The 24,590-nt window shown below is 48.0% G+C and overlaps 1 protein-coding gene across 1 annotated transcript; it reads left to right on the top strand.

Annotated features, from left to right (window-relative positions):
* Positions 1–677: 677 nt before the first annotated feature.
* HGD (homogentisate 1,2-dioxygenase) lies at positions 678–24,498 on the top strand. The gene is made up of 14 exons (XM_063148400.1): positions 678–837; positions 6,010–6,081; positions 8,934–9,022; positions 10,711–10,816; positions 12,935–12,994; positions 13,469–13,560; positions 14,152–14,186; positions 15,298–15,377; positions 15,507–15,606; positions 17,932–18,056; positions 18,619–18,723; positions 19,858–19,984; positions 23,353–23,534; positions 24,112–24,498. Exons 1-14 carry the CDS (start codon positions 823–825, stop codon positions 24,241–24,243), a joined length of 1,320 nt encoding a protein of 439 aa, XP_063004470.1. The 5' UTR covers positions 678–822; the 3' UTR covers positions 24,244–24,498.
* Positions 24,499–24,590: the final 92 nt, after the last annotated feature.

The raw sequence follows: 24,590 nt of genomic DNA, 5'->3' as shown, positions 1-24,590 counted from the left end.
AAATGCTGCTTTTTATTTTATTTTATTTTTTTTACAGGGGGATGTGGAATTCAAAGTAAAAAAAAAAAAATCAAATAAAATCAATTGTGTTTTTTTCCCCTGCAACTTCTGGAGTGCAGAGCTACTTTCATTAGTATTCTGTAGGTAAATGCTTGCTGCCACTTCTTCCCCAGCAACAGCTTTCTTGAAGAATATTAATATTTCAGAATTTGTAAGTTCCCTTTACGCTAGCTCTAATCACAGGAATACAAAATTCTCCCTTGCTTTTGGCCCCAAAATGCTGTGTAATGTTGCCACACAGTGTTTCCCAAATATCACTGCCTTCACCATGATGAAGATGTGATCTCTTCTATCCCCCAGCTCAGAAGCATTAATGAACAAATATTTGTTACACATTTTAAGGGTTGTGTCTGAAAATTGCTAGAGGTACAATTTACAAAAGAAGTTTATAAAACAGTTGCAGAATGGCTTTTCTTGGTTCTAAACACCTTGTTCTTTCCCCCTCCCCATATGTGGGAGCTCTGACCCCTTTTTTAACATCCAAGGGGGAGCAGGGGCGATGAGGAAACGCAGTCCCCCTCACCCCCTGTTTGTTCAGATCGATCCTGGGGTTGGTTCTGCAGAGAAGGGCGTTTGGTTAAACACACACTGGGCTGAGCAAACAGGTTGAAAATTCCCTTGGACTTTCTCACTCCCAGCACTGTCAGCCTGCCTCCAGCCCAGCTCAGTTGATCAGTGAGCAGGCTTCGCTTGCCAGGCTGCTTTGGCCAGATACCTGCTCGGGGTTTGTGTGTGCTCCAGGAGGAGGATAACCAGGAGAGGATGACGGGCCTGCAGGTAAGAGGTTGGGTGCCTGGAACCCACCAGTGCTGGCTGTAGAATCTCTTTCTCTGCTCACACTAACTTTCTGGGGCTGTTTCATTTTATTGTGCCACTTTTGTGTGCCAAGGTGTGTTTTTAAAGCTTTCTTGGGATGAAGCATTTTGCTGTGTTTCATCTATAAATACACATTTCTCTCCCTCTTCAGCTCCTTTGGAAATCATTCTTGGTCAGGACCTCTTCATGGTGGGAGTTGTCCTTTCCCCACCTTTGGCATGTGCCCCTCCTCCGGTCCTGTTTGCCAGGGGGTGTTTCCCCCTCAGCCTATGAAATCTGGCTGGCAACACCTGCCCAGATGTTGCAATCCTGGCTGCCATCTTCCCCAGCAGCCCCGGGAGCGGCTCCATTCAGGGCTGTTCCTCAGGGCCCCTTGCAGGGCACCTGGAGCAGCCAGGCTGTGGCCATGCCCTCCTCTCCCAGCCCCAGCAGGGCAGCTGGCAGGAGTTTCCCTGCACCATTTGCCAGAGCATGGGGCAGCTTTGGGAGAAGGGTGTGACAGGGGGGTTTGTGGCTCAGGAATAGGAACACAAGATTTGCAGTCCTGAATCTCATCAGCACCTCACCACTGTCGTGGGGGGCCTGCTGCCCCAGGGCCACTGGGGTGCATGAGCTGCTGCAGCATGCAGGAGTGGCAAGGCCTCACCCCAGGACATGGTGAGTCTCAGGAACTTGTGTAAGATCATCATATTTCTCCCTGGACTTTCAGGATGTAATTGTTACTAAGCCTGTTCCTGGTCCTGGAGATACATGAGTGTGCTCCTTCCCCACCTTCTGTAACGCTCATTATTTTACACAGTGCTCTTGCAGTGCTCATTCCCCTCTGAGGAGTTCTGTCTCCTCAAACAGTAGGATTTCACCGTGCTTCTTCCCTGCCTGTCCATGACACTTCCCAGCCCTCACTATCCTCTTTCAGCAGCAGGACAGCCTTGTCCCTGCACCTTCCAGATGAGGATCCAGCTGGTTCATGTCATGGCTGTGATTGCATCTTCCATGTCCATCTCTGCCTCACTCCTAGCAGCCCTAACACCTTGTTGGCCATTGTGGCTGTGGCTGCAGGCTGAGTGTGGGTCTGCCCCGAGCTGCTCATGGGAACAGGCTGCTCTGCCAGCAGCTCCTCTTTGGGACGTCACATGTGTCCCTACCCCGTCACCACCTCACCTGCTTCACCCTCTCTTGGCACCTCTCCTCCAAAACTGTTGGTTTGCCCTTCCTCTCCACTCCCTGGCGTCCATCCCTCTCTCTTGCTGTCTGCAGATGTCATGTGCCAGCCTAGAGCTGAGCAGGTCCTTTCAGGAAAGGTCTGGCCCTGGGCCATCTCCAGCACTTTTGGAGCACAGAGATGTTGAAATGTCAGGGGAGGTGGCAGCTTTGTCTGGGGATATTGGCCCTGCAGCACCAGGGCAGAACTCTGGTTTGTGTGCTCTGGCTTCAGCCTGCCAGGAGGCTGTGGAGCCCCACACAGAGGGTGACAGACCCACTCTGCTCATTGCCCCAAATGCTCATGTCAATGTTTCTGCATTTGTGTTAAACACTGCAGGGCTGACTGGACTGAGCTGATAAAAAGTGCCATGTTTCTTGTTGAGACAGGAATGTTGTTTCCCTGTGTCCTGCAGCAGGAGCTGATAGAGAAATATATTATGCAGTGTTTGAAGAAGGGTCTTAATTACTTTGCAGACTATGTGTTCAGACTTCAAATGCATTTTTCCCATGCCTGCTGTCTAATCTGGAGAACAAAAGGTTATGGTTTATAGGTCAGAGCACAACACCCATTGCGAGCACTCTGCTTTACATCCCAGTTATTCCAATCAATGAGCTGCGCTGAATTTTTTATGCTGTGCTGGGCTTTTATCTCTCTCATTTTATCGAAAAACTACAAAACAAACCCAAAGTGGAGTCAGATGAATACCTAAGGTTCTGTTGGCATAAAAATCTACAGGATCTTGAACAAAATAACAACAGTAGTTAAAAGCAGGGCTGAAAACAAAGAGCCACAGAGACTATTTTGTGTAACAGAGAAACCAGCTGCTCAATTACAATAGTGCCCATCAACCTACCCAGCCTGGAGATTTCTATAAGTTACCTAGGTACTGTAGAGGCCAGTTAGAGATGTAGGGGGAAGTGTTCTGGGACTCAAATCATGGTATACCACTTCACACAGAACGGTTGGGCTCTATTTTCACAGATTTTTCAGCCCAGGAAGGATGCTCTGCTGCTGGGCAGGCAGAAAGAGATCATTTCCCTTGGCTTGGGGGCACCTTGTGCAGCACAAAATGGGAAATGAGAGGTGGGAGGTAGATAAATAACAAATAATAAATACTAAGAATAATACTTTTGGCTACATGTCACAGACTTGGAGGATGGGAAGGGAGAGAGGCCGTGATGTGCCTGGCCCTTTCACCACTGCTCCCACCAGCCTGTATCAGCAGGGTCCCTGCACGGTGCCCCAGAGCCCTGGAGCATGATGATTCCAAGGCATGCAGGGACCACATGTGGCACAGCTTTTTGGGAGCCCAGATAATGTTTGACACCAACTCCCTATGGGCATGTAGAGGAGAGAAGCCTCTCGGAGGTATGCCACAGGGAAAGAGAAAATGAAACAGGGAATAAGAAAAGCCACATCCAATCTCTAGGCGAAAGTCTTGGAGCCACACTCAGGGTGATGAATCACCAGCAAGGCGTCTCCCCTTCAGTGGCTGCAGTCCTGCCAATGTCTTTTTTTCAGCCCTCGATGCAGTTACCTGAGAATTCGTCTTTTTTTTTTTTTTTTTTTCTTGGCAAGAAAGAATTTATTTGACACAACAATGATGCAGCAGCTTCTGCTGCCCCCCCAGAGGCAGCGGGGCAGTGGCAGCCCCTGGTGCAGCCGGGGGAGGCAGCAGCTCTGCATCCCAGCATCCTTCCCAGCCCGGTGGGAAGTGCCCCTGGCATCGCTGTGCTGGGGCACAGAGCAGCTGCTGCTGCCGAGCTGGTTTGCTTTCTTTCCTCTGGCCCAGCAAGCAGAGGCAAAGGGACTTTTGGGGATGCGGATGGACAGCTCGGATGTGCGGGTCCCCAGCTTTTTAGCCCGAAGGACAAGGGATGGATTTGTCACAGCAAAATCTCCGTGCCTCCTTTCCCCCTCACCCAGCAGTGTGGCTGCCGGGGAGCGCACGGCGCTTGCCAGGGGCACAAACCCTCCCAAGAGCCACTGGCTGTCCCCTCCCTGCCCTCCATCAGCATTCAGCAGAGCCTGTGGAACCTTGCTGGCTGTGCTTCCAGACAATCCGCTTGCTCCCTCTTCGTCCTCTTCCCTCTTTCCTCCCCTTATCACAGGGCTGCCCGAAGGCAAATGCTCGGACAAGCTCAGTGTTACCGGTGAAGGAGGATGCAGTGTGGAAGTCTCAGTTAATTCTGGAACTGCTGCAGTCCCATCAGATATTGCTGCATTTCCGTTCAAAAGGAGGGAGGGGGGAAGAAAAACGGGGCGGGGGGGGAGAATGTTCCAATACAATACATTTGCCAAGGCTGCTTAGGTGACCTACTGCTTTGCATATCAATATGCTTCTCGCAGAACCCAGCGGAGAGCAGCTCCTAGCGATGTATATTCATTTACAAGACGAGAGAAATTTCCTCCCTGAACCGAGGGAAACCGGGATGTTTTCAGGTTCGGCTGAGCAGGGCTTCCAGCCAGCCTGGGCCCCCTGGGAATAGCCTTCTCTTACAGGTCGCTGAAAGGAGCCTGAGGGAAACACATGATTTCTCTGGAGGTTTCAGGCTTGCTCTCTGAGTGTCTGCTACACTGGGAAAATTATAAGGAGGCTGCAAATTGCCCAAGTTGAGCACCCCTGGGGAGAATAATCCAGGCACTGTAATGCTATATATATATAAAATAAACCAGGTTATAGGGGCTTCTATAACCAGGTCTGTCCACTTTAATCTCACACCTGTGCCTCCTGGGGGTCATACCACGCTGAGGATTGCCCCTGTGCCTGCCAGGGCTGCTCAGTGCTGGGGACAGCCAGGACGTGTGACAGCCAAGCCTGAGGGCTCCGGGGCTTTGCCATCCTGGCACTGCTGTCTGAAGGCTGACGAGCAGCCCCGCTCCTCCTGCAGTTGTTAGAGGGCAGCATTAATATTTAACTCCCTCCCGGGCCATGAGGCTGAACCGCCAGCCGCTGCCAAGAAACACCTCTGTGTTCATGCAGAGTTCAACAGAGCTGCTCTGTGGCTTCCTGGAGCATCTGAAGGGACTGTATTTACATTTCTGACAGTGCAAAGCCAAGGTCTCTGTTATTCCTGCTTACCTTATGTGTTTCAAGCTTGCTGCAGGGCTTTTCCCTGTGCTGCAAAGCTGGGATCTGCACCCACCCTATCCTGTGGCTTTTAGCCATGCTCAGACCATGAGAGCTGCAGGTATGGCAGGATGTGTAAGTCTGTTCCATCTTGGGAATTCACTGCTCTAGAGACCCAGACAATCACCCAGAAATTCATTAATCCTTGCTTACTACCATGGTGGACAGTTCATGCCCAACAGGACAACGCTTTTGTAGGGCAGATCAGTGACACAGTTTAACTTGGCTGTGTTTCCCTTCCTCCCCCATCCCATCTACATCCTGACCTTTTCTTTGAGCACGGGGATTTATCACAAGGCATGCCAACCAAATGATTCCCAGTTTCATTCCCTAAGAATCTGAGGACCCAGTGAACAAATTTGCAAGGCAGTCTGGAGATTTTGGAACACCCATGACTGAAGCAAAGTCAGAATGAACGTGAATGGTGCTAGCACACATCCATAATGTTGGTGCACAGTTCTTCCTATCCATCACCCTGTTGTCCTTGACTCTGAGAGTATATGTGATATTTGGGTTATTTCTCAAGTACCTTTATGGAGCAGAATGCTGTCAAAATAGACATGCAGCCTTAGGAGAGCAATTCCTGTCTGTGCTTCCCAGCCCAGCACACGGTTAGCTAATGAAGCAAATCCAGGAGCTATGAGAATGGTCTGTGGCAACATGCAAACAGTTCACTTGAGAAAGTCTTAATGCATACAAAGAGCCTGGAAAAATGCATGGGAAAGCAATGGGTGGGTGGTTGGGAGAGGTTTTGATTGTGTTTTCAAAACAGTGATGAGCTGTGTGGTTTGTTTTACAGTACATGTCTGGATTTGGAAATGAACATGCTTCTGAGGATCCACGCTGCCCAGGAGCTTTACCAGAGGGACAGGTACTGAGGGTTTTTTAAGTGCTTTATCAAAATGCACTCTTGAGTGAATATCTAATCCTTTGGCTCCTTTTCATTTAAACATGTTTCCTTTCTCTCTGCCACCATGAAAATTTCCAGGAGCCTTCTTTATACAAGACTGGAATAATAAGATGCTGGCAGAATTCAGAACTAAAGATTTCCATTAATACTTTCTATTTTAAGTTATTTGTGAGCTTCCAAGTTTCACCTTGGGTGTTAAGACCTGCCTAAATTACCTCTGCTCAGCAACAGGGGGTTTTTTCCTAAAGGAGTCTGCAATACAAGTGACTCAGCCACACTGAGAAGGAAGCCACCAGCTCTGGATTAAACCAGAACAGAAATTTGAAGATTAGCAGAGAGATATGTTCATGCAGGAGAGGCAGATTTCACAACTTCTGTAGGAATGGGGTTCAATGAAGCTGACATACAAGTCTTTGCCAGGGAAAAAGCTTCTTTGTAGGGAGGGGACATAAATAAATATCTGTAGTAATAAACTGACAGATTAATTTTTAAAAGTAACTTCTGAACAAGTTTGATGACAATAAATGATATGGGGCCATTCTGTTTTAAGGGAAGGAATTGCAACAAATGTGGTGCTACCTTCTTGGTGCCCAAAGGTGAAAAATGAAACCCTGAAGAATTAAGCCTCCCTCACCTCCTTTTGTGCTGGTCTCCTTTACACCAGCACACACTCTGAGGCTGCCTGTGGCTTCCCTTGGGTCTCCTGTAAACTTGGGACTTGGATGGCAGCACATCTTCTATGAAGACAGGCTTAGAGGGTTGGGGCTGTTCAGCCTGGAGAAGAGAAGGCTCAAGGGAGATTTTATAGCACCTTCCAGTACCTAAATGGGGCTACAAGGGATCTGCAGGGGGACTTTTCACAAGGGCATGTAGTGGATAGGGCAAGGGATAATGCCTTTAGCCCAAGAGAAGGCAGGCTTAGATTAGATATTAAGAAGAAATTCTTTGCTACAAGAATGGTGCAACACTGGCACAGATTGCCCAGAGAAGCTGTGAACAGCCCATCCCTGGAAATGTTCTAGATCAGGTTGGATGGGGATTTAAACAGCCTGCTCAAGTGGGAAGTGACCCTGTCCATGGCAGGTTGGTTTAGGATCCTCCTTCCAATCCAAACCATTCTAGGGATTCTATGACTTGGTGCTAATTACCAATTAATTACTAATTGCCAATTAAATCCCTTGGTGCTCCCCTTCCCCATCTGTACAGAGAAGCCAGTAGAATTAAGGTCAAACGGAGACCTTTTGCTTTTCCTGAGCTTCCTGGATTTCCCCAGTTCTGATATTTTGCATGTTTGTGCCAGTGAGGACACTAACACACAACACAGGGACATGGTGAATGCAAATGTCCCCTAGGTGTGCATGGCAGCCCACGGTGTGCTCACAAGAAAGACAAGCTGCTGTGCTGGTTCAGGTGGTAGTTTGGCTGGTGCAGTGTCCTGTTACTGAGGCTGGCTAGAAAAAATGTAAGATATAGGCACTTAAAACTGTAAGATCAATAATAGTGACTGCTGAAAAGGCAGTGGGATGTGGTGGATGTGCTCTTTGAGGATTTCCACAGCAGCACCACTTTGCAGAGCAGACTCCTCCAGCTCCTGGCTGAAGTGCTCTCATGGACAGAGTGTGGACTCCGTATCAAAAGAGTTAATAGAAAAATCTGAAAACAAGTTAGACAAAAAAGATTTTCAGTCCCAGGAGTGGATCCTTTCTCCGATGCAGTATTTATAAGACTGGCATCTGCAGTAGTGCTGGCTAAGTTAAAAATTCCAAGGGTTATTGATCCCCCTGCTTCACTGCATGCCCATACTGACAAGATGGAGCTGGAGGGCTGGAGGCTACACACACACTGAGAGCTTTAGCTCTCCCCTCTGCCCACCTCTCAGGGCAGGGTTTGATGCTGTATGGATGGCTGCTCTGCTCAGCAGCAGGATACAGGATGCTATAGTAGACCTTGCAGGAGGGAGATGGGATAGCAAATGGTGTATGACTGTCCCACTGGGGTGTTTCCTGCAGTTCTCAGATGTCTTTGCTTCTTGCTGATCTCAAACAAGTAGATGGTGGCCTACTTAGATCAAAATGCTTAGTTTCTGTTCTCTGAAAAGGAGGAATCTGTCCTCCAGTTATGAACTCATAAGGGTTGCTAAAACCTGTGCTAGTTGTACCCACAGCTCTGCAAAGGGGGAAATGCCCCCTTTGTACTCCAAAGAAGGACTCTCACTGTGCAGAAACGCTGCAGGAAAGCAAAGGCTCCTACACAGGTCACTGATGCTCTTGGGCAGCAAGCAGCAGTGTCAGGAGGAAGCAGTAAAACACCAAAACCCCTGCTCTGGGCACTGCTTCTGTAGGCAGAGGGCAGGAGAAGGGAGAATTCAGTGCATTCAGCCTCTGTGTCTTGATTAGCCTTTTGGAAAGGCAGCCAGACAGGATGCTCTGGGGTAGCCCCTCTGAACACTTGGTCTGAGAAAAGTTTGTGCCCAACACCAGTGTGCTTTTCAGTCTGTATTCACTGGGGATTATTTCCTTTTCCCTGATAATCCTGTTTCTAACCCTGTGCAGCACTGCCCCTTGCAGCTTACTCTATTGCAGCCTCAGTGGCTGTGCTGACTCCCTTGGGCACTTCTGTGGTGTGTGGGAATGGTGTTTGGGGTCTGGCTGGTGCTCAGAGGAGCAAGAAAATGCGAGCACCGGAGCTGAAGCACAGCCCCAGGAGAGCACAGCACCCTACAGCACCAAGGTGCCCAGCTCAGTGCTCTGCTGGAGGCTTCAGAGCCACGTTCCATGGCACTGCCTCACTCCTTTTTCCTTGTCCCCCTGCAGAACAACCCCCAGGTGTGTCCCTACGGCCTGTACGCGGAGCAGCTCTCGGGCTCTGCCTTCACCTGCCCCCGCGCCACCAACAGGAGAAGGTACCGTGACCCCGGCACTGGGGGGATGTGGCACTGGGCTGAGCTCTGGGGAGCAGGGGAGAGGCTGCCTCAGTGCCAGCACTGCTTCCTGCAGGCCCAGAAAGGTAAAAAACCTCTGCTGTGCTCTGGGAAAGGAGCAAGGACAGAAGACCACGGGTGAGGAGAGAAAAGGCATTGGTGGGGAAAGTGGGTTAAAAAAATGCTGAGCAAGGGGTGGTTGGGGTGGGAAACAAAGTGGTTTTCTGAGCAAGATGAGGAGGGAGGGGGATGTTCAGAGGGACCACGGAGTCCTGAATGGGTTATGAGTGCTGTGTGAAACAACATCGGGGTTTCAGCCCTGCTGCTTCTATGGAGAGATCACCCCTGGCCCTGGCACTGGTGAGCAATTGATGATGCACAGTGTCAAAGCCAAGCCTCTGAGAAAGATTCTTTCCTCCTGAGGGATGTTCCTGCACACTGGTTGGGGCCAGTGAGCTACTAGATCAGTCTGTTCCCATTTTGGGGCTGCCCAGGGCCTCAGAAAAGTGCCAGGACCCAGCATGATCTTTAACACCTCAGCAGTGCTGGGAACAGCTTGTTCCAGCCAGCAGCAAGCTTCCCAGAGCTCTGTCCCGGTTGTCAGGCTCCAGCCATAACCAGATTGCAGAAGATGGGTTTCTCTTTTTGCTGCTCCCACTGTGGCTCTTCTGTCCCTTTTGCTGCTTGTTCAAATGAAAGGCAAATGCATCATCAGAGATGCCTCTGCTCTCCAGGCTGGTGCCAGCTCTCAGTGTGCGTGGGAAAGGGATGAATCATTGTTTGCTGCACGAAGTTGTCCTTGATGGAATTTTTCAAGCTCTCAAGGGAGAGCTCCCTCCTCCCCTCTCCCACTTGCCCAAAGTGCAACCACCACTGTTAGCACATCACAAGCATGGGCTGCCCTGCCTAGCTCAGGCTTTTCTGATCCCCTCTGCTCTCTCACCTGACTGAAAGCCCAGCTTTGGGCTTGGCTGCAGCATGCAGGGTGTGGGGATGCTGGAGTGGCAGTGCTGGCAGGGCCCACAGCCCCTGCAGGCAGCAAGGAAAGAGAGTGACAGTCCCAGGCAGTGACAGAGACATGGGGGACCTCCTGCAGCAGCAGGAAACATCACATAAAACTCTGGCCTTTGCTGCATGGGCATGCCCAACCAAGCAAGGGATGCTACTTTTTGTAAGCCATCCAAATTCAGATACAGGCTGTCTCCAGAGAGCTCCTCTGTTCTTTCCATTGGACACTGCTCATCCCTGCCTTGTCTGAGCTGCTTTGTAGCTGCTTTAAACAAGCTTCTTTTTCCAACTGTGAGATTGCTGTATTTAATCAACAGAAAAGGCTGTATCTTTATTTTTTCCTATGCAATTGGGTGAATGTGAATTGTGTGTATTTATGTGTAAGTAATTACACGTAAATACACACAGACATTTACCTATATAAAGCAGGATATGTTTGTATTTAGAGCCCATAATAAAAGACATCTCTCTGGAAACCTCTGGCTGTGAGCTGCTGTTTGCTATGTAATCTTAATATTAATATTACTAATTTGATATTTAATAAACCTCTTGTTCCAGTTGCCACCCATGTAAATGTTATTCTAGGAGCTCAATCAGCCAGCAGCCACCCAGAGGGTTCAACCTCTTCCCCAGGCTAATCCAGGTGTTTTCCTTGTTTGTAGCTGGCTGTATCGAATTCTGCCTTCAGTCTGCCACAAACCCTTCAAACCTCTCGAGGAGGGCCACCTGACACACGACTGGGATGAAATTGAGCCTGACCCCAACCAGGTAACCGTGCTGGAAGGAGCCCTGGTCCTGCCAGGAGTTCAGTCAAATGTCAAACTAACCAGAAGTGCAAAGGCACTGAGTTGCAAGAGGTCTGAGGGAGCCATGGGTTCCTTGTTTGCCACCTGTCCATTGTTCCTCCCCACGGTCCCCCAAGGAAGGACAGCCCTCCATGCTTGTTGCTTCCCATCTTGGAAGATCCTTGTGCTGCTTCCCAGCAAGGCTACAGTGCCACAGGGTTAGATCTGTGCTACCTGGCAGCTCCCCTGGGGGTTCCTGCTGGCCACCTTCAATCTGCTCTCTCTTCTCCTTCCTTCAGTGCCCCCCATGCAATTCTCGTGCCCCAGCTCAGCCAGCAGAGCAGCTGCATGTCTCTGCCATCCATCCTCTCCCTCCCTGTGCTTTTGGAGAGGCTGCTGGCTGCCAGCCCATTTCTCTGCAGCCCTTGTGGGAAATCTCTCTTCATTCTGGAGATTCAAACAGAGATGGCATTTGTCTTCCTCTGCTACAGCCTTGCCATTGTCTTTAATCATGATTTCGTCCCTGCCAGCCGCAGAACATTTGGTTTTGCTAATCTGTTGCTATTCTCCTCTCAACATTATCTCATGGTCATTGGTTTTCACTTCTCTCAGGTTTTGCCCTTTGATGCATCATGATCAGCTAATTTCCAGCCTCCCGGCAGCCTCACCATTCGTCTAAATAATTTCCTGGATCTGTTGGAATATGTTTTCCAGCCATTGACCAAGGAGCAGTGACAGGCTCATATTTACATGCCTCTGGTGCTCCTTCCCAGATAAAGCTGCAATGACTTCTGTTATCACCTCATCCATCCTTGATGTCCTTTAGCACCTTTATGATTATTTATGATTACAGTAATTGCAAGATGCCCAGCTCTCAAGCATTTGAAACCATTTATGTGTAGTACTTTTTTTGTCTAAAGAAACAGCAGCAAAGCCTCTGCCCACTGCCTCTCTTGCCACTTTCAATGGCAACCACCAAACCCAGGAGAGTTATTTCCTGGCAGTAAGTGGGAGCCACCCTCCTGCTTTCCTTCTTATCCTCTCTGAAGCAAAGCCAGAGACAAGGTTCAGTTTGCTGGACAGCACCTACTCTTCCCTGAGATGCTTTGTGTTTCACCCAGGTACTTATGGAGCTTCAGCAGTCCTCATCCATCTAAAAAGATGCCATATGGAGGCACCGTATGCAAAGCGCATTGAAGTCAATGGGGAAAATGACCCTTTAAAATTACCCAAGGACAATGGCAGAATTATAAAAGATGACAGAACTGAAAAAGAGTCAAATGTGATGAAAAAATATGGGGTGACATCTGAGCAAGAAATGCTGAAACAGAAGAAAGCTCTCCACACAGGAACAGAGATTACAAAGGGAAACTATGATTGAGAGGCAGGGAAAAAACAAATACCAATAACAAATGTCACAGTAATAAACCAGCCAAACAAAAAACAAGCCAACAAAACAAAAAAAAAGCTCCAGACAAATATAAACTGTGGAACTTCTTGTGAGAGGATGCAGGTGGATCCAAATCCAGCAAATATTTTGGACTCCTCTGGCACTTTCTGCCTGAGGACCTTGATAGGCTTTGCAAGAAGTAATTAGTGCCGCTCATGGCTCCTGCTCATGCAGGCAGAGCTATTTCTGCTTTGGATGTGGGGAAAATGAGGTGGAGCAAACAAAAATGTCACGTTTGGGTCACAGAAGGACTGAATCATTTAGCATGGAGCACAGGACCATAACAATTTGACTGTGGAAAGCTGGCTTATCTGAATTTTTTCACTCTCAAAAGTGTTGTTAATAGAGACAGATTTTAAATAGGATTTTTTTTGACCTTGGCACTACACAGGCCTGCCAATTACTTTACAAAATTATGATTAAAAATTTTAAAAGCCCCCCAAATAAATTTTTTTTAAATTAAAAAAAAACCCACAGCAACTACAAAACCACTTGTAAACCAGATGATCAAGGCAACGAGGAAAGAGAGGAAAGAGACAACTCAGCAAGGAGAAGCAGGGGAAGGACAGGGGTCTACTTTCTTTTGAATTACCACTATTTGTGTTCTGATCACTGGCACCTCCTTCTTGTTTTTTGTTTGCTGCAATCTAGCTGCGATGGAAACCTTTTGAGATTCCCAAAGCCCCTCAGAACAAGATGGACTTTGTCAGCGTAAGTTGGGGAACCAGGGCACCTGGGCATCCTCCATCTCTCTTTCCCCTTAGGGGGTGGCAGGGCACACAAGATGCTCAGAACTGGGGTAATACTGGCAGGTTTGAAACCACTGGGCTTGCAGAGCATCTATGGGAGGGGAGAGGATTGCAGATTTCAAGCAACTGGCAGTGGGCTTGATTTTCTTCATTGACTTTCAAGGAACTCTTAAAGAAAGAAAAAAGCCCCAAACCCTCAGTTTTCCCCAGACTTTTGGCTGGAAAACACCAGCTCACATGGATTTTAAGAAACCTTTATTATATTAAAAAGAATCCAACGCATTTGACAAAGGGCCACGCAGAGGAAGGCTGGGGGCAGTGTGGGAAGTGAGAGAGGAGGTGAGGCCCAGCCAGAGGGAGGGGAGAGGGGAGGAACGAGGGCTGCCCCTGCTGCCCTGCCTTCTGCTCACTGCTGGTGCCTCGGGTTTGCCTGCAGGGACTGCACACCCTGTGTGGTGCTGGCGAGCCCCGAGGACGCAATGGCATCGCCGTCCATATTTTTGTCTGCAACACCTCCATGACTGACAGGTCAGTGCCTGCTGCGCTGGTGGCTCAGGCTGCTCCAGGCTGTCTGTCTGTCTGCCACCACCTGGAGTCCAGCTCCCAGCGTCCCTGTATGTCCTGTGCTCCTGTGTGCACAGGCAAACGTGTTCTCCATGTCCACAGCGGGTTGTGGTCAGACACTGGAGGAGTGCCTGAGGAACCACCAAGAGAAGTAGGCAGCTGGACATGGGGTGCAGCAAGAGGAGGTGTCTTGGATTTAGGTCCTCCAGGAGCTCCTCAGAATTCAACACACATGCAGCAGGCACTGCTGCTCCCTGCAGGAGCTCAGGGGGGAAATGATCCCCACTCCCCAGCTAACAATAGCTGATGTGCCCATGAGTACAAAGGCAGGGACCTGGCAGAGGTCAGAGAACATCCTGCTTCCAGGCTGGGCCGTTTACTTAAGAGCTGGACTTGATGATCCTTGTGGGTCCCTTCCAAGTCAGAATATTCTGTGAATTTGTGAAATTCTGCCATGTCAGTCTCCCAGAGCAAACCTCCCCAGCTGTGGCTGTGGTGTGCACAAATGCGTGGGGCTTATGGCACCTTAACCTTACTGTTTCCCTTTTTCTTTAGATGCCTTTATAATTCCGATGGCGACTTCCTGATTGGTGAGTTGATGCTTTGGCTTCTTTGTTCCTCCAGGTGGTTCTACCTGGGCTACCACCTGCCTGCCTCTTTGTTTTTCCAGAGCCTGGGGCTCTACAGCCAAGATTTGGAGGAGAGGGTTGGCTTCACCCCCATGCCATGCAGATTTGGTGGTCTGGCACCAGCTCTGCTCCTGTGCCAGACCTCAGCTTTTTGAGCAGTGATCCAGCTTCCTCAGGGATCATTTCCCAGGGCTCCCTAGACTGGTATTAGACACGCCACAGGCAGAGGTTTTCTGGAAATCATAAACCTCAGGATTTCAGAACCGCTTACAGTTGGATGCCTTTGTTGCTTTAGCCCAATATTATTTGGCACGCAGCTTAGCTCCCATGCTGTGCCAGCCTCAGGCAACCAGACTGCCACAGCAAGCGTGGAGGTTGACACATAAAGTCCACACATGCTGAAAAATATTCTGAGTGGTATCAGAAGGCAGATATTTGCTTGTATCTTTCTTGAGTAAGGAACAGGAATGCCTTCGGGACACCAACAGGAACATTTGTTCCATCAAATAGCTATTAAATTGTTCTCACTCACCTCCCTCACTACTGTGAAGTAAAAGTGCCAGGGCAGGTTTCGTAAATCTGCTAGTTTTTAAAGTCAAAATGTGAGCTCTCCTCTGCCAGAACAGTCATGGAAGACAATGCAGATGTTAGCAGAGTATTGCTTCTACCCTCGGGAAGCAGTTATTCCCAGACATCTCACGCTGCCACAGTCCTGACAAAGATGGGCACATGCACTGTTTTGTATGAAGATTGTGAGACAGAGAGGTATGGACCCAAATGTATCAAATCCCATTTATTTGGACTGTGGTGCAAAACTTACACCAAGGGGCCACAAAGCTTTGGCTCATCCAAGTACCTTCTGTGACATGGGGATGATGGAGCTGGCCAGGAAGCTTCACCCCAGTGCACGTGTCTCTGCTGCAAGAGTCTGCATGGGAGCCCAGACTCCCTGTGTAGCTGTGCCAAGAAGGGCCCATTGCTCTTCCTTGGAGCCTGGGTGCTCTGACAGGGAGAGAGAAGGTGGCAATCACCACACTACTTCAGCTCCTCTGCCTGCATTTTGTTTCCACAGTGCCCCAGCAAGGAAAACTGCTCATCACAACTGAGTTTGGGAAGATGCTAGTGGAGCCCAATGAAATCTGTGTCATCCAGGTAAGGGCTGAATGCACCTTGTCTGTGGCTCAGAGCCAGAGGTTGGAGCAAGACAACTCCTGCACTCAGCTGCTCATGGTTTGTCGGCAAAGTCCTGGGAGGATCCTAGTATCTTTCTTCATTTTCCAGCAAGGAATGCGTTTCAGTGTGGAGGTGTTTGGAGAGACCAGAGGCTACATCCTGGAGGTGTATGGGGCACACTTCGAGCTGCCTGACCTGGGACCCATTGGTAATGATCTCCTGTTACACCTACAGTGAATTCCATAGGGACAGGCATGAATTACAAGCCCAAATCCATCACATCCTCCCATGCACATGCTCCTTCAAAGAGTTGTTTTCCATTCCAGCACTGTTATTTCCCAGAAGAGCCAAAAAAATGTGACTCACTAGTTGTCCAGAGATTCCCCTGGCACTGAAGGAACCATTTGTCCCCCACCCTCTTTCCTATGGTTTTCTTTTCAGTTCTGGTCAGCGTGTCCCCATCTGCTGGCTCTGAAACTGTTCCTACCAAAAGAAACCCAAGAGGCCATCACCACTGATGCCTCGTACTTACAGAAATGGCATAAACTGGAGTGATAGGAGAGAATTTTTCTGGTAAAAGGAAGGGCAGATTTCAGATGCAACTGAAAATGAGATATTCCTGAAGGCCCATTTTAGATTTAATCAAGTGGTTTTTTCCCCCCTGCTTCTGTTAACAGAGGAACCTTGAAGCTCTAGAGTGCTTTAATGTCAGAAACTGCTTCCTCTGGAGAATTCTAAACCAATAAAATGAGCAGCACAGGACTTGGACCAGCAAGACATTCACATCCCTGTGTGGTGGATCTGGGGAGGATCTGCTTTCACTGAGTGCAGGTCTAGCTCTCAGAAATCACAGATCCTCTGTACCAGATGCCTCCTGCTCTGTGCAGAGTCACAGATCATGATGGCACAGCCTCTTGCTGCCGTGACAAAGATATTGTGAGGGGACACAGCATCTGAAGGCCTGCTGCCCACATTGTGATTGCCCAGTCAGCTTTCTGGCAGCTCTCAGCTCAGGTTATGTCACCTTCCTCAGCCCTTGGGTACTGGCCTCCAAATTTATCTTGCTGAGAAAAACACCTCCTGGTTGCTTCTACTAAGATTGTCCCAGGGAAGGGAAGTGAAACTCCTCTTGTAACAGCTGAAATAACTACAAAACCAGTGCTAACAGTTCTCCACTTTCAGACTGGTGTTTTGGGGTTGGTTGTTTAGTTTTAGGTTGGATTGGGGTTTTTTTTCCCACTAGATATTTTTAGTTCTCAGCATGACCTAGAGGACTAGCCATGCTTCAAGCAAATGAAGTGGTATTATCAATCAGTAACAAGCTTGGCGTGGCACATCTGTGTTCAGGGGCATTTGTATCTCATGGCCATGTTGAAAGCGAAGCTTGTCCTTCTTTCAATGGAGAACCAACCCAATCTGCAGCTGTTCAGTGGAACCCCACTTGAGCATCTCTTCTGTGTGACATTCTGGGCACACCATTTTCCATATAGAGCCTGCAGTGTTTTTCAGCATCTTGCCTTTTAGCCAGCTGCAGCTTTCTTCCATTCCCACTTATCTGTGCCTGCTCCACTTGATTATTGATATGGTTGCCCAGCCTGTTTGTAGTAAGTTTTCCCATTAGCTAGTTTTTCAGACACAGTTAGACTTTCTTTTGGATTTTGGTTTGGAGTTTTTTGGGGTTTTTTGTCTCCAGAAGGCATGAACCTATTATTATAAGGCTTACTTTCTGGAGAAAAGAAAAAGTCTGCACTTGCCTGTAAACCTTTTCAGGAGGTGGTAATTATAAGAGCTCCTCTTCTCACCATCTACCCGCCTTCCCCTCAGAGACCAAGATCCTTTGTATTTCAGTCTTACTTTATTTTAACTTCACTTTTCACTTGTAAAAAGTGACAGCTGGAGAAAAGCAGTGACTGTTAAACCTTAGCAGCAGGTAGTAATGTCTGCATTTTTATCCAAGAAATTCAAAACCACTTTGTAACAATAATACTAACGAGGAGAAGAATGCTCCAGCACCCATATGGTGCTTTGCACTTTGAAAATGCACTCTTCACATTAAGCAACCCCTCAGTATGCCCTGAGTCTGTAGGTATCACTATTTTATTGCTCTCTTTGTTAGCATTCAGAAATACATTTGGCCCCCTTGTGACATGCCTCGTAACTTCTGCATGGGTAAGCATCCTGTCAGCAGGATGTCCAGGAACAGAGAGCAATTCATCCTCCATTTTTCACTTAATTCCAGGTTGTTACATGCCTTTAATTGAGGATGACGTACTAATCTTGTTCAGAAGGCAACTGGTGGGACCTCTCTTAGTCACAAAGGGAGCACGGACCTGAATGCTAGGATGAATTACAATCACCTACTCATAGGAGCACAAGAAGTACATGACTATTTCAGGTTCCATGGTGGGCCAAGAAGCAGTTGGGTCACTCATAACACAGAAAGGCACCCACAAAGCCAGGAAATGGCACCAGCCTCTCACTTCTCCAGCAGATTTCCCAAAGAGCTTTGTCACCTTTTGTCCTTCTTTCCCAGGAGCCAATGGCTTGGCCAACCCGCGTGACTTCCTGGTGCCCGTGGCGTGGTACGAGGACCGCCAGGTGCCAGGGGGCTACACAGTGATCAGCAAGTACCAGGGCAAGCTGTTTGCAGCCCAGCAGGTGAGGATGCCCTGGGAGAACAGGTAACACAAGTGCAGTGACTGCCAGTGCATGGCCTGGGATATGCAGCTCAGTAGCAGGGATGTCATCTCGCTAAGCCCTGCTCACTTATGTGGAGCAGAACTGAGCCCTTGTCTTCTTGGGTCATTCATTTTCCCAGCGGAGGATCCTCAGTCTGGAAAAAAGTGTTTGTGAAGACTTGGTTGTCCAAAAACTCAACGGTGACTTTGCCTTCATATGTTTATGGTAACAAAGTAGAAATGAAGAGCTGATGCTACTGTGAAAATCCAGAGTTTCCTTACCAGAGCTGGCATTGCCCAAACACTGCCTGAGCACTGAAAAGCTCTTAGAGACCAAACCCCAGAGGGAAGGCTGAGGTTCACCAAGAAGAAATGCCGAGGAAAACCTCATCCTCACAACACTGGGCAGTGCTTAAAGAGGTGCCTGTGTACCTCCCATCAGTACTATACCCACTTTTCACTTGGGAAAGAGCAGCATCCTGCATATGTGCAGCATGTTGGGAGGCTGTGTGTGGTAATCCTCTGTCTCTTTGCTTTGCTAGGATTACTCCCCCTACAATGTTGTAGCTTGGCATGGGAACTACACGCCATACAAATACCACCTGGAAAAATTCATGGTCATTAATGCTGTTGCTTTTGACCACGCGGTAAGTTCTGGAACTGGGCAAGACAAAGTAAAATTTTGTGGCCACCGTACCACCCAAACCCACCCCGAGCTCCAGGGGCTCTGCACCTCTTAAAAAACATGTTGTGCTCTAAGAAACAGTGTGAAATCTTTTGTGCTGCTTTCTGTGGGTTCAAACCAAGATTTCATAGGAGAAGACATCCTCCTTTTTGGTACAAAGACATAACTGGAGGTTGATCAGCTTCTTAAACACCTCTGTGCTGCTTAGCATAGAATTTCTGTGCCCTGGAGGAGGAATGAATACTGATGCCAACATACACTGTGCAACTCAGCAAAAACACCGTTGCTTCAAATTCTTGCCTTGATTTATTTCTTGCTATTGGACAGGCTCCTTCCTCTGGTTCCTCTGAGTCCAGCACTGAATTTCATTTTGAAGAGCTGGCAGCTTTTATTGCAATAATTTCTAGATTTTATGGAAAATAACTAAGGCCAAAACTAATGTAAGCAACTCATCTAAAAAAGACACCAATCCAGTGGGAGAGATGAGATGTCCACAGCAATGCAAATGGGTATGCAAGGGAAACTGGAGCATTTCTACTGAGAGAACCAACCGAAAGTATTGTTTAAAACTCCAGAAAAATCTGCCAGGGGAAGGACAGGTTTGGGATCAAAGCCCAGAAAATCATTTTACTGGACTAGAGATTTCAACAAGCCACAATTTCTCTGCAATTTCTTCTCCATTTGTAAACTAAGAGGGCCATGAGGCTAAATGCCTCTAGCAGGACGTTCCTGTCCTCCATAGCTGGCTAAGGAAAAGGTGTGGTTTTGTGGTAGGAGTGTTGGAGACTGCTCCCGGAATTGCAGTACCTCATATTGCAATGTTGTCCACCCTCCTCATCTATGCTGCCAGCTACGAGGGCCAGGATGGGAAGGATTGTCAAAGCTGCTCAAGGGAAGAACCATCCAGACCCATTCCTCATCCTGCCTGTACAGCATGGAATTGAGTGCTGTCCCCCAGGGACACTGTCGGGTGCAGGTGACAAAAGTGTTTAGGCCAGGGAGAGGCTGTATCAGTCAGCTTTACCACCCGGGTGACCTGAGCAGACAGCTCTGAGCTCTGCTCCATCTCATGCTTTTTTGCTTTGCTTTTTTCCAGGATCCTTCCATCTTCACTGTCCTGACAGCCAAGACGACCCGTGCTGGTGTGGCACTCGCTGACTTTGTCATTTTCCCCCCGCGCTGGGGGGTGGCCAACAACACCTTCCGCCCCCCCTACTACCACCGTACGTCTGCGCCGCCCTGGCTCTGCCTGAGCCCGGGGCTGCAGGAAAGAAACAAGGCCCCATTTGTTTGAGAGCATGTGCAGGGAAGCTGCAGCCTGGTTTGTTGTCCTTGGCTCAGTTAGTCAGCTTCTTGGAGTCAGTCAGTCCACCCTGGAAAATGGACAAATCTAAAGATGTTCCTATTTAAAGCATCTCACGAAAACTCAGAGGTGATGGGCCATTGCTTCTGCATAGGTGTGTGTGTCTGCACTCGAGGGGCTCCCACAGAGCCTGGGTGCATATTGAACTTGGCATTGTACAAATGAGTCAGATATTGTCCTGCCACCCAGCCGTGAATCGCTTAATATCTCATTAGAGTACATAGATAAAGAACAGGAGAAAGGGAAATATCATACTGCAAGCAGTGAGAAGCCCAGAGGGGTGTAGACCTGGCACTGGTATGGTGGGATCAGAGTTACAGCAAAGGAGGAAATTGGCTCTCCACAGCTCTTCTTCACCACCTGTACAGTGATGGAGGTATTGATCACATTTAAGAAGCCAGTGATGAGGAATTGGCTTCTCAGGCAGGGAATTGGTTGATATTTTTTTTGATTTGGTTGATATTTTTTGGATTTGGTTGCCATCTGCAGATCTGGATTCTTTTTGGCAATTTTTTGGCTTCGTCTTGGCAGAGCATGGCAACATGTTGCATTGAATGGATCCTAGAAATCCAGTTCCTGACATGGGACTGCCCTTCCAGGGAGAGGATGAGACACCCTGCTCTGTGAGATTGAGGAGGAAAGCATGGCCATCCAGCACTCCTTACACCAACAGCTAACAGGCTCCATCCCAGAAGATATCAAGTGACCATGCTGTGGTCACTTTGAAGTGCTGAGAGGATTTTTGCACACTTACTAACCACAGTTTAACAGCCAGTTCCTTCTGCCACTTAAATTATTTCCAAACACCTTGGAGGCCAGCAGAATTAGTGGCACTTGCAAACATAGCAGTCAGCTCTGCAATCATCTGAGTAAATTCCACAGGCAAAGTCCTGCCCTGTCATTCTGCTTTCATTTGCAATAATGAGGGTGACAGGAAAACACATCTCCTGAGTGGCTGGGATAGTGCCAAGACACTTTTCCTACACCCTAGGAGGTGAGACACACTGCTGGTTAACTACAATGAAGTTGCTGCTCATCAGCAGAGTTGTGCTAATTTTACACAGATGCGATGTGAGCCACAACAAATATGAAGTTGTTCAACTTTGCTTCTTCTGAGCTAAAAGGCAGAAAGAGCTCTCCTTCTCTTGTCCATGTAGTGATGATCTAAGAGCACCCATGAGGACAGCTGTGGCTGCCACAGCTACTCACTTGACCAAGCACATAAGCCATAAGCTGGAGCACTAAATTCAGGATGAGTAGGTTGGTTGTCTGCTCTACCCCAGCCATGGAGAGGAAGAGCTTGAGTGAGTAAGGCAGACATTTGGATTGTCAACTATCAAGACACTGCACATGTTAATTCCTTCTGCAATTAGTGCTGTGACAAGAATGTTGTTGCATTAAGAGAGGAATAGCAGGACTGAGGAACTCTGGGGTAGAAGTGCCATATTGATTCCAACAAGTTCAATTCTGCTGAAGTCCCTTCTCTCCAAGTATTTCACCAGGGGCTTATTTTGCTTGCTAGAAATCCTTTGTTGCCTCCTCTCCTCAGGTGCAGTGGAAAGCCTGTGTTCAGAGAATTTTGATGCACTCAAGAGTTATATTTCATTAACTTTGCTCCAAGTATAGCAATGGTGTTTCAAAAGTATTCCTCTTAGACACTGTAACAATTTCACATACTAAGGGGGTTGTACAGCTTGTAAATACTGACTTCTCCTGGCTGCATTTACATCCTTAGAGGCTGTGAATTACTCCTAAGTACTTTTGAACCTTGACTGAAAAACCCTGATACACTTTTTATACCATGGGCATATATAAATTCTGTCTGAGAGAGTGCTTATGTGATTCTCATGATGGTGGGTCCTTAATACCTACTGGCCACTAAGAGATTTTAACTTTACAACATCCTGCTTGTAGACAACACTATTTAAGTAACAGGGAAGAGAGGCACACCTAAGATGTTTGGGTTCACATATGAAATTTGCAAGCAAGAAAGAGACTGGACTCTGCTCATCTCCTCAGTTCCAGGCTGGTTTCCTACTTACCTGCCCAGTCTTCCTAAGAGATATTAAAATTTCTGTTGCAGACAAATTGGTATCCAGCTCTCAGGGTCTGTACTGCAGTTTAAATGCGTCAAGTGCAGTACATGAGCGGGTTCAATGAAAACCTTGTAACTATCCAGTCCTACATGAGACACTGACAACTTGGAATGAAAATGAATGAATGTTTGCATACATATATAGGCCAACTCTGCTTTGAGCTAAATTAGTTTTGCTGTTAAACATTTCAGACTCTGGATTGTACTTAACAAGGATTGAACTAGTGGTTAAAAAGGGCTATATATAAAATAGCTATGGAAGCATGTCCTGATTTTGCAAAAACTAACTGCTGAGCAGAAAGATGCCATATTGTTTAGTCACATCAGGTGTAGGAAAGCTGAAAGCTTGGATGACAGGTGTTAAATAGTTTCCTTACAGGGAGCATAACTCAGTAAGTACTGAACAATTACATATAACCATCCTTGCCTACGTTTGTGGTATGTTACTCTAGTGGTTTCAGAGGGTCTACTGGAAGTTATTCTTCCTCAGGGAAGGACAGATTTGGCTCCTTGTCTTTGGGCATACAGTGGATGTAGAGAAATAGGCAGATAATGCATGAATTAAAAGCATAAGGTAGTGAAGTGTCTGACTGCACTAGAGGTGGTAGAAGAGGATTATCAAAATAATTTCCTGCTTATAACCTGGGGCAGCAGAGCAAACTCTCCCATAAGACTGTTGATCAGGTAAACTGTGTCTGTAACACAGGGGTGATTCCTGACCTTCCTTTCCAATGCCTCACAGTCCCTAATCCAAGTCTGTAAAATTAGGTTACACCATGCAGTCCTTATGCAGGTGTGTTACGAACACAGCTCAAGATGGCAGGAAAAGCACAGGTCTAACAACATAATTTAGGGATTGGTGGAACCCCCTTCATTAAGGTGATTTCTAATGAACTTCCTTCATCAGGGAGCTCTTTAGTGTTTCTGAATTCAGGAAGTAAAATCCTGTACAGCTTTACAAGCATTGCCTGTAGGATCCCTGATGTCCCCTAGCATGATAGATACTGTCTAGAAACTTCCACTCCACCCTCTGCTTGGCCCAGCTTAGCTCATGGGTTTCAAGGAGCTCACAGCCTGTCTGTGATCCCTCCCAACCACTGTTCTTTGCAGCCTCTTCTCTTTGCCTCCTGCAGGGAACTGTATGAGTGAGTTCATGGGGCTCATCAAAGGCCACTATGAAGCAAAGGAGGAAGGTTTCCAGCCGGGAGGCGGCAGCTTGCACAGCATGATGACCCCTCACGGGCCAGACGCTGACTGCTTCGAGAAGGCGAGCAAAGCCAAGCTGGAGCCGGAGCGGGTCGCAGACGGGACCATGGTAAGGAGCCAAGGGAGCTTGTAAGAGTTGGGGTAGTGCCCCCTTTTAAACTAAAGCCTAGTACTGTCACTTCTTGCTGGCAAGCTGGAAAAGTACTTGGACCCAACTGCTGCAGCATTCAGCTCCCTTACCAGTGAGCACTGCTCAGCTCCCAGGAGCTCCCCTGGAGACATCCAGTGCCAGGCAGCTTTGATCATCTGCTCACATGTACTGCTGCCTGAGCAGGAAGCTGGGAATTTCATTGTTGTCTTAGCCTATGGGCAAAGAAGCAAACACCCTGACTGTCCTCCTGTCTCTACCCCCTAAGATCTAATGATGATCATCAACAGACCTTGAACTAGAGCTTTTGGAACAACCTGGTTTTCCTAGGCAGGCAGGGAGTCCAAAGTCACTCCTGAGACTAATTCCACTATTGCATTAACAGATCTGAAGAGCATTCTCCCTGAGTTGGTCAGGCTGAAGAGATAACCTGGAAATACTGGACAATGCATACAAATCCTGTTTGTGCTAGAGCAGACACCTTGCCTGGATTTAAAATTTTCCTTTTACCCTAACCTACCTTTCCTGTTCCCAACAGGCCTTCATGTTTGAATCATCCCTCAGCCTTGCTGTCACGAAATGGGGCCTCCAGACCTCAAATCGCCTAGATAAAAACTACTACAAGTGCTGGGAACCTCTGAAAAGCCATTTCAACCCTAAATGCAAGTAAAGGAAAGTGCTTGCTGCATGCAACATGAGTGAAGGCACTCATGGAAAGGCACTCATGGAAATCCAGCATACCTACATGTGTGATGGCACAGTCAACTAGGGCAGTGCAAAATGCTCCAGCACAGAACAGCACTTCTACCAGCCACTGAGCCACAAAAACCATCATCCCTAAGTAACATGGGAGATGCAATAAAACCCATCATCACTCTTAACTTTCAAGTACCCAATTAAAGCTGGTGACATGTTGAAACTGAAATAGTTGTGTGGCTCTCACCACATGGAGCTGGTGTGAAAGCTGCACCTTGTGTGGACACGAGGTGCCAGCTAGCTCCCATTCACAGGGCCTCC

The sequence above is a fragment of the Melospiza melodia genome, chromosome 2, assembly GCF_035770615.1.
Source record: "Melospiza melodia melodia isolate bMelMel2 chromosome 2, bMelMel2.pri, whole genome shotgun sequence".
Taxonomy (NCBI): domain Eukaryota; kingdom Metazoa; phylum Chordata; class Aves; order Passeriformes; family Passerellidae; genus Melospiza; species Melospiza melodia.
This window is presented reverse-complemented; position numbering and strand designations above follow the sequence as displayed.